Source organism: Nerophis ophidion, linkage group LG09, assembly GCF_033978795.1.
Source record: "Nerophis ophidion isolate RoL-2023_Sa linkage group LG09, RoL_Noph_v1.0, whole genome shotgun sequence".
Taxonomy (NCBI): Eukaryota; Metazoa; Chordata; class Actinopteri; order Syngnathiformes; family Syngnathidae; genus Nerophis; species Nerophis ophidion.
In genome coordinates, this window is record NC_084619.1 from 46,962,577 (window position 1) to 46,972,954 (window position 10,378).

Sequence of the window (10,378 nt, forward strand, 5' to 3'; positions counted from 1 at the left end):
CGCCGCTTTCACGCCGCCGATGACGTCCGCCGCTTTCACGCCGCCGATGACGTCCGCCGCTTTCACGCCGCCGATGACGTCCGCCGCTTTCACGCCGCCGATGACGTCCGCCGCTTTCACGCCGCCGATGACGTCCGCCGCTTTCACGCCGCCGATGACATCTGCCACTTCCACGCCGTTGATGACGCCTGCGGTTTCCACGCCGCCGGTTACGTCTTCTGCTTCCCGGCCTGCTTCAGCGCGCCCGCTTCTACGTCGGCCGTGGATGTGGCCGTGCCCTGCGCACTCTCCTCTTTTTCGGCCAGTGATTTGGCCGTTCCCTGGCCGCCCGCCTCGCCAGTTCCAGCGGCGCTCTACGCGGCGCCGCCACCTGACTTTCCCTCGCTGGCTGCGGGGACACGAGGTTTGGCAACCCTCCACCAAATCCTCCCTCCACCCTCCCTTACATTTTGGACTTTTTTCCATTTTTTTTTCTTTCCCAGGGAACATCTGGTATCTGTTCCTTGAGGGGGAGGTCCTGTAACGATGTGTCACTTCATTTCTGTTAGTTTTTTGTGTTTTTGTATTTACTTCCGGTTCAGTGCTCTTATTTTGTTGTATTTCCTGTTTTTATTCACGGAGCACTATTTTTCTCTTTTCGTTGATTGGCAGCGGTTCACACCTGCTGTCAATCACACCAGTGTCTATTTAGGTCTCACTCGAGCACTCCTCAGTGCTCGATGATAATATTATGTTGAGAACGTTTATCTGCACGACTGCTTTATGTTTGCTTTTGTTATTTTCTTTTGTGTATTAAATTCATCTTACCTCCACGCAACTCTCCTGGATTCTTGCATACTCGGGGACACACAACTGCAGCCATGCGACATCCCAACAGTCCATGCCCTTTTGGATCGGCGTATTAGAGGGTTTTTCCTGTGACGTCATTTACCTTAAATGGGTAGTACCCTCTTGGGAGATCGTGCCGAAGTTTTGAGTGAGTACAGATCAGATTTTTTTCCATGATTTTGGTAAGAGTTGCGTTATACTTTTGTGGCTTTATGTAGAAAGGGTTCCGATGAAGTGGCAGCTTGTTGCATCATTTCTGTGTCCTTTTAAAGTCTTATGTCCTTTGTGTTCTTTGATGTTTTCCTCTTTGTTTTCATGTGTTTATTACAGTTTTTGTGGACTTTTTGCAGCAACATAATATTCCCATTGTGGGATAAATAAAGTTTACCAAATCCTAATAATAAAATAGGTTAGTGGTTTTCATACCTACCATTGTCACACTAATTTCACTTGATCAAACCTTTTCTAATATTCCACATTACAAAGGAATGTGAGTTCCCTCCGGGCACGCCGGCTTCCTCCCCCCTCCAAAGACATGCACCTGGGGATAGACTGATGGGCAACACTAAATCGACCCCTCGTGTGTGAATGTGAGTCTCAATGTTGTCTGTCTATCTGTGTTTGCCCTGTGATTAAGTGGCGACCTTTCCAGGGTGTACCGTGCTACCGCCTGAATGCAGCTGAGATAGGCTCCAGCGACCCCCCGCCAGCCCAAAAGGGAATAAGCGGTAGAAATGGATGGATGGATGGATTTTGGTAAGAGTTGCGTTATACTTTTGTAGCTGTATGTAGAAAGGGTTCCGCTGAAGTGGCAGCTTGTTGCATCAGTTCTGTGTCCTTTTAAAGTCTTATGTCCTTTGTGTTCTTTGATGTTTTCCTCATTGTTTTCATGTGTTTATTACAGTTTTTGTGGACTTTTTGCAGCAACATAATATTCCCATTGTGGGATAAATAAAGTTTACCAAATCCTAATAATAAAATAGGTTAGTGGTTTTCATACCTACCATTGTCACACTAATTTCACTTGATCAAACCTTTTCTAATATTCCACATTACAAAAGAATGAAAGTATGTGAGTTCCCTCCGGGCACGCCGGCTTCCTCCCCCCTCCGAAGACATGCACCTGGGGATAGACTGATGGGCAACACTAAATCGACCCCTCGTGTGTGAATGTGAGTCTCAATGTTGTCTGTCTATCTGTGTTTGCCCTGCGATGAGGTGGCGACTTATCCAGGGTGTACCCCGCCTTCCGCCCGAATGCAGCTGGGACCCCCAGACGAACAAGCAATAGAAAATGGATGGATGGTTGATTCCTACTGATATCATATTGGCTCAAAATTGGTGTCAGCCATACCCAAGGCTCCAAATTGGTATGATATATGTGGGCAGTGAAAAAGTCATATCCCAAACACCCTGAGTCATTTATCAAAAATCGGTCATGCTCCCACCATATGTCCACACTCACCAATCCATTCAACTTTCTGCATTAGAACCAAACTCTAGACATCAGATACAGTTTTATTCATTACTTTTTCTGTAATAAACTGAAACACAGCCTGAACATAATCTTCTGACTGGATGTTCTTTTGTCGAGCACGTTAGGACATGAATCCCCAAGCACCCAGAAGACTAAACGGTAGTAATTAATCGTCTCTACAAAATGGATAGTTTAGCCCATACTTGCCAACCCTCCCGGATTTTCCGGGAAACTCCCGAAATTCAGCGCCTCTCCCGGAAAAACCTCCCGGGACAAATTTTTATCCCGAAAATCTCCCGAAATTCAAGCGGAGCTGGAGGCCACGCCCCTCAACATTGAGTCAGACCTGACTCAATGTTGTGACCCTCTTAAACAGGACAATACTGCCATCTACTAGACATAGAATAGAATGTAAATATATTCTACATTTAAGTGCAGTCAAGGAACATGCATTAGGGAGTCTGTTGTTCTGAAACTCACAGTAAAGAGACGTAACTTCATCCAGCGTTTGGTTATTGACTCCAACCCAATATATTACACCGTCGACAGGCAAAATGAAGAAATACGCTTGCAAGATCCTTAACGATTGGAAACAAGAATTTCAGTTTATCCGGGAGAGTTCGAAGGGGAAGGGGTATGTTGCCTGTAAATTTTGTAGAACAGACTTCTCCATTGAACACGGCGGCCGAACGGATATTCAGCCATGAACGGTCAGCGAAGCACAAAACATCCGCAGCGCAGCATCGTTCACAACCCAGTATAATGGCCCACCTCGCAAAATGGAGACCCGATGATGTATCTTATGCCGAGACAAAGATGGCTATGCTGATAGCTGGAAGCAACATCCCGTTCTCATTTGCGGATGTCTACAACAAATCCGTGAAGGATGTTCCTGGATTCGGAGATCGCTCGTCAATACGCAAATGGCAGAACAAAGGTTACTCAACTAGTGAAAGGTAAATATTGTTGTTGTTTTTTTAGTAACAAGCAAGCACCGTACAGTTAGTAGAACAACTGTGTTTTTATTACTGTGTATTTGATAGGTTCCGTCGGAAATTCAACTATTTCTTTTATTTATATATATATATATATATATATATATATATATATATAGCTAGAATTCACTGAAAGTCAAGTATTTCATCATACATATGTATATATATATATATATATATATATATATATATATATATATATAGCTAGAATTCACTGAAAGTCAAGTATTTCATCATACATATGTATATATACATATATATAGCTAGAATTCACTGAAAGTCAAGTATTTCATCATACATATGTGTATATATATATATATATATATATATAAATATATATATATATATATATATATATATATATATATATATATATATATATGTATATGAAATATATATGAAATACTCGAGTTGGTGATTTATACGCCACCCCTCTTAAACACGCCCCCTGCCCCAACCACACCGCCAACCACGCCTCTGCCCCACCCCCGACCACATCCCCCCACCTCCCGAAATCGGAGGTCACAAGGTTGGCAAGAATGGTTTAGCCAGTTTGAGGGGCGTCAGTTTAAACAGGTTTTACTGAATATAAATGGTACAGGACTGCAGAGTGCACATAATCATAGTGATAGTGCAATTTAAATGGTAAATAAATGGTAAATGGTTGTACTTGTATAGCGCTTTTCTACCTTTTTTTTTAAGGGACTCAAAGCGCTTTGACACTATTTCAGCATTCACCCATTCATGCACACATTCACACACTGAAGGCGGGAGCTGCCATGCAAGGCGCTAACCACGGCCCATCAGGAGCAAGGGTGAAGTGTCTTGCTCAAGGGCACAACGGACGTGACTCAGATGGTAGAAGGTGGGGATTGAACCAGTAACCCTCAGATTGCTGACACGGCCACTCTCCCAAGATCACCACGCCGTCCCCCCAGTATATGTTTAATACTACTTAGGGTTGACCACTAAAAAGAAAAAGCAGGCTTTGTTGGACTTTAAAAAAATTAGTGGGGTAACTGAGTTAAGAAAATACACAATTTGAGGCAAAACAGGAAAGATAAACTACCGGTGAGTTACAGTCAGGCTCACTCCTTAATTTTGTCAATATTACACAAGAACATTGTCTGTTGTGAATGCAAAAGATCACGTACCTTGAAGAAACTACTTTTCCTATCCTGTTTGTTGGACTGTCGAAGTTTATGAATGGACATGTTGTAGGATCTTCTGGATGACGAGCTTGGGAAGAAAATCAACATTAAGTGTTACGTTACAACAGTCTCAAAGTATTACGAATACATAACACAGTATTTGTAACTCCCAGACACTATTTTCAAGAACTTTCATGACAATATTGGTTTCTGGAAATTTGTTTTATTTCCTGTCCAGCGCTCTTATTTGTGTTTCCATTTCCTGTCTGCCTTTTTTTGCCACTATTTCTCTTCCCTTACCTGTTCCTGATAAACAATCAGGACGCACCGGTTCCTGGTGGCCAATCAGGATGCTTTTTGTAACTGTTAAGCATTTTTGTGCAGTTCCTTGATGCACTGTAGTTGTTAAACTCATTTAACCTGCACCTCGCCTGCCGTTTCTTACATTCTGGAGTCCGCACCAACAACACCCAAGCCAGACCTTAACACACAATACTTCTATGATGCAACAATAGTTTGTTTTTTAACCGATAAATCAGGGGAGTCCAAAGTGCAGCCCACATGGACCTACAACCAATTGGTTATTTTCGGGAAGAACAATAAACTGCCCTTGCCTTCAATTTATCTGTATTTGGCGTGTAGTTGAAAAACTTTTCGACATCTATGCTTTAACAAAAAATTCCTAGGTTTCCCGGAATTCTAACTTTTCAATTTTACTCTTTCCACAATTTTTTCTTTCGACAGCCAATTGTTAGCATGCTAATGTTAGAATTTTAGCGGGCTAATAATGTCAGCAAATTTTACAGATATGTAGCACAAATACTTTACTTCAGGGGTGCTCATAAGGTCATTTGTGGAGTTGCTCAGTCGACCGCCAGGCATTAAAAAAATAGACCTAAAAATTACTGATCATCAATCCTTTCCCGCGATGTCACTTAGGTCACATGATTGACATACACGGCACCTGAGGATCTTGTGAAATGACTCAGAATTTAAAAAAAACGACGGCCACATCCGGCCTGCAAAGGTTTTCATTTGGCCCGCTGGACATCACCCAAATAGGCTTGATGAAATCATTCCAACAAGGGTTGATCATGTATGCAGTACTCCCGCCACCCCGCAGGGGGCAACAGCAAAGCATATGTGTCATAATGAAGCAGCCGTATGTGAGTAGAAGATGACATTGTCGACCGTGAAAAAAATCTAAATAAAACGTGAAAATCTGACTTTAAACAGCGACTGAACAACAAAGTATGAATGTATTGAAATTGCTGAATTTGATGTCTTTTGTATATGTGGTCATGTTGTTTTTGGCTGTTTAACTCCGGTGATCAAAACTGGTTAAATACACATAGCGCAGAATTCTACCAGCAGAGGGCGATGAAGGTTTAATTATGTTAAGCCACATGTGTGCAATGTTTGTTGTGTGTATTAACACTAAACCTTCTATTTAATTTATGAAACATACACAACGGACATTAGTTGCGTAAAATACACAATGGACGTTATACTTTTTTAATGCTTATGTGTTCAGTTTTACAAACCTAAATAAATGAAAATGTGTAAAGAAATAAAACTGAGGAAGAAAAATGATTCAAAAGAATAATCATCAACTAAACTTAACTATATGTCTAGCTGCACACACTTGAAACGAGTAGCGGGGGCAGAATAATTAATTTATTGACAGTGCAGTGTGAAAGCTGATGTGTTTACTTTGTAAATAAGTAAATACAGTCTCAAAGGAATTTAACCTGTGGAGGCACTTCCGAAAGTAACATCCAAATGTTGATGACCTTGGGCTCTTGAAACTGCGGCCCTCTTCATTATGTAGTTGAATAGCCCTGGAACAAGGCATTACACCAACCCATATTCTTGTCTTCCAGAAAAATGGGGATCCATATGCATAACACATTTGTATTTTTATTAAACACCTTTAACCTGTTAATAAAAATGTTTTTTATTTTTATGTTTATATGTATATATGAGGTAGATCACCTACACTATTTTACCTTCCAATATACAATAGTAAACAATTCTAGAGTAATTAGAAATAAAAGTGTATATCCTTGTAAATGGTTACTTGCATTATTATTATATATGATGGTTACATTATAAACACTTTTTTGGTTATTTCTTCAGTTTAAGAGCATGATGCAGAAGCTCTGAGTTTGTCTGCATAAAATTACTGCATTTTGTTCTAATGTGTGGCACCTTTAGACAAAATGAAGTTGATCGACAATCTAAAAGTAACATTCTTCCTTCACTCCTTTTTTTTTTTTTTTTTTGCAGTTTTATGCATTCATAAAGATAAAAATTACAAATCGAATCACAATTTTGGAGAGGAAAATCACAATTTGTTTTTTCTCAAAATCGTGCAGCCCTAGGGCTGACGTTTAAACGTGTGCTCTTAAACCAGAGCATTTTATTTCACATTTTGTTATTTTGTTAGCTCAGGAACTGAGCATAGCTAAATGTTTTTAAAAACAAAGACTGAAGATTATATGTTACTTCTCTTATATTATTTTCAAGGGGGTTTTCTTTTTAATCTCAAAACACCTCTTAAATTGGAATCATATTATGCAAAACCTACTTTTCTTACTTGTTAGTACCTGTTTTTGTGTGTTTGGGTTCCCCATCAGTCCCGAAATTGGTGGAAATATTGATTTCTTTCGACGGATATTTACATTTATGGTAGCGATTTACCCACAGAGCTTGGCCCAAGTCCACCATTGTAGTCGGACGCTGTCGTCAATATATTTCTTCATATTCTCTAGCCCCTGGTTGTGGGGCAGACTGCGTCCATGCCCTTTTTGTTACAAAGTAGGGTATAGTTCAGAGTTTAAAATGGGCACAAGACATAATAATTGACATAAACATGTAAATATGCAATATTATAACCAACGACTAATCACCATCTTTAGAACTTGGAAACTACAACATGGCTGGCGAGGAGAAGACACAGTCAAAGTTTAGGGATGTAAATAAGACCGCCCACAAAATGGCGCTTGAAGATGGTCTGTAAAACATAGTCGATGCAAAACGTTGACCAAAGAAGCACCATTACATATTATGTAGACCAAAAGGAAGTGTTTTGATTGTACGAAAAAAATCATGGAATGACCACTTTAAAATACTTTAAAATCCAACAGGGAGGACAGAATAATATGTCAATAAACCAGGGTTGTACATTAAATTATAGCAATAAAATAGGCAAATTGAAGTATATCAATCGATCAATCAATGTTTATTTTTATAGCCCTAAGTCACAAATGACTGCACAAACCACTACGACTACGACATCCTCGGAAGAACCCACATAAGGGCAAGGAAAACTCACACCCAGTGGGATGTCGGTGACAATGATGACTATGAGAACCTTGGAGAGGACCACAAATGGTTGGGGGCGCGTGTATAATATAGCCAAGAGTCATGGATGCATTGGAATTCTGGGTAATTCTTATGTTGCGTTTATAATGTGTTACAGAGCCAATGTTCTCCAGAAATGTGTTTGGTGTGGGTTCACAGAGTGTGGCCCATATTAGTAAGAGTGTTAAAGTTGTTTATATCACAACCATCAGTGTAAAAGGTATGGCTGTTGACCAAGTATGCATTGCAATCTCGTATGAGAAGCAGCGATTTGCATGCGTCGGACCGGCACACAGATAGCATGGTGTAAAGGTGGGCGCAATGACATGTTGTAGAGCAGTGGTCCCCAACCACCAGGCCGCGGCCGCAGAATAATTTTTTATTTGTTTTTTTTATATCACACTCAATTTTTTACAGCATTCCATTGGTAAGCGCAGGGGTGAGAAGAGGTTTTAAAATTATTAGCGCCAGCTTAATTTTACCGCATGCCTTGAATAAGCGCAGGAGTGAGAATAGGTTTTAAATTAATTAGCGCCCCTGTGGCTATTCAAGTAAATACGGTAGGTTGAAAAGGATTTGCAAATCATTGTATTCTGTTTTTATTTACGATTTACACAACGTGCCAACTTCACTGGTTTTGGTTTTTCTACATTGTAGATTGTCACAGAAGGCATCAAAACAATGACACATGTGAAGTGAAAACAATTTCAAGAGGCTACCTCTTGAAGCTCATTTAGAGAATGCCAGGAGTGTGCAAAGCAGTAATCAGAGCAAAAGGTGGCTATTTTGAAGAAACTAGAATACAAAACATGTTTTCAGTTTTTTCACCTTTTGTGTTAAGTACATAACTCCACATTAGACTTAGACTTAGACTTCCTTTTTATTGTCATTCAAATTTGAACTTACATGTGTTCATTCATAGATTTGATGCCTTCAGAGACAATCTACAATGTAAATAGTCATGAAAATAAAATAAAAACACATTGAATGAGAAGGTGTGTCCAAACTTTTGGCCTGTACTGTATCTATAATCGTTGATAACGCAAACTATATGATGACTAAATATTGACACTGGCCGCCGCCACACCCCTAACCACGTTCCCTACACCGCAAGAGCATAAGCAATCTGTGGGAACCAATTCAGTGTAAAACTAAATATTGTTTCATTTCATTACGCATTTTATCTCTTCATTAATGTATTTTATATGGCAATGTGTTGTGTGAATAGTATGGGTGACTTAGGAGTTAATTTAGATCAGACATGGGCAAATTAAGGCCGTTAAACTTTTTAATCTGGCCCGCCGGACATTTAAAAATATTTTTTTTAGATCTTTAAGATGGAAACTGTAGCTGCCATTATGATGTGCAGTGATGTTTTCTAATGACTGTAAGTCTTCAACTATACAAAGCATTTCAATGGTTGGAATCTGCGCTTATTGATGATATACAGTACCAGTTACTATGGTAATCTCTATAGTTACTATGGTAATCTACGTCACAGCAGCTCAGACAAGGCACCAAGCAGTGTGGGCGGGAAGCGTTTCCACAGACGCGGAAGGAGCTTTTCACAACAAAGTTCTAAAGCCTAATGATGTGTCAGATTGTAGGGGGGTCAATTTTGTACCCTTTGTTCATATTTCACTGTTTATTGAATTTTGTTTTGTTTCACTTGATTGTAAAATATGTCAATCGAAAGGGGGTGTGACATTAATATTTTGTCAATATTCAGTGTTTTATCGTTCATAGAAAAATTAAAAATTCCATTATGTTTTTTAAGGCGGTCCGTCATAACGTTTTTAGCATTCAATCAGACATTATTGTGAAGTTTTGTATTAGTGTGGGCTTCACGGTGGGAGAGGGGTTAGTGCGTCTCCTTCACAATGCGAAGGTCCTGCAGTCCTGGGTTCAATCCCAGGCTCGGGATCTTTCTGTGTGGAGTTTGCATGTTCTCCCCGTGACTGCGTGGGTTCCCTCCGGCTACTCCGGCTTCCTCCCACTTCCAAAGACATGCACCTGGGGATAGGTTGATTGGCAAGACTAAAATGGCCCTAGTGTGTGAATGTGAGTGTGAATATTGTCTGTCTATCCTTGTTGGCCCTGCAATGAGGTGGCGACTTGTCCAGGGTGTACACCACCTTCCGCCCGATTGTAGCTGAGATAGGCGCCAGCGACCCCAAAAGGGAATAAGCGGTAGAAAATGGATGGATGGATGGATGTATTATTGTCTCTAAAAATAGATATACCGGCCCCCAGACACATTTTTTTCTCTTAATGTGGCCCCCGAGTCAAAATAATTGCCCGGGCCTGATTTAGATCTAAGTTTTGACTTACACAAAAACTTGATCTACCACGTGTCAAAGAATAAGAAGTCATGCAAATTATCGGTCAAATGGATTAGAGTAAACTTGTAAAGTCTAGTATGAAGTACCAAAAAAAGTATGTTGTGGGTGGTGGTGCTGCCAAGAAGGATGTCAGCAATATTATGTCAGCAAAATAACCTCAGAGCAGCAAACCACAGACATACACAAACCCACACCTTGACCGATAAACAGTTTAAACAC

At 40.3% G+C, this 10,378-nt stretch overlaps 1 protein-coding gene across 1 annotated transcript in view; it reads right to left on the reverse strand.

Moving 5' to 3' along the window:
- Positions 1–10,378, reverse strand: part of LOC133559365 (ras and Rab interactor 2-like) — an 87,642-nt gene that overhangs the window by 70,854 nt on the left and 6,410 nt on the right. Inside the window, exon 2 of the mRNA XM_061911074.1 lies at positions 4,455–4,539. Within this exon, the coding sequence (XP_061767058.1) occupies positions 4,455–4,514 (60 nt within the window). The 5' untranslated portion in view covers positions 4,515–4,539. The remainder of the gene's footprint in view (positions 1–4,454; positions 4,540–10,378) is intronic.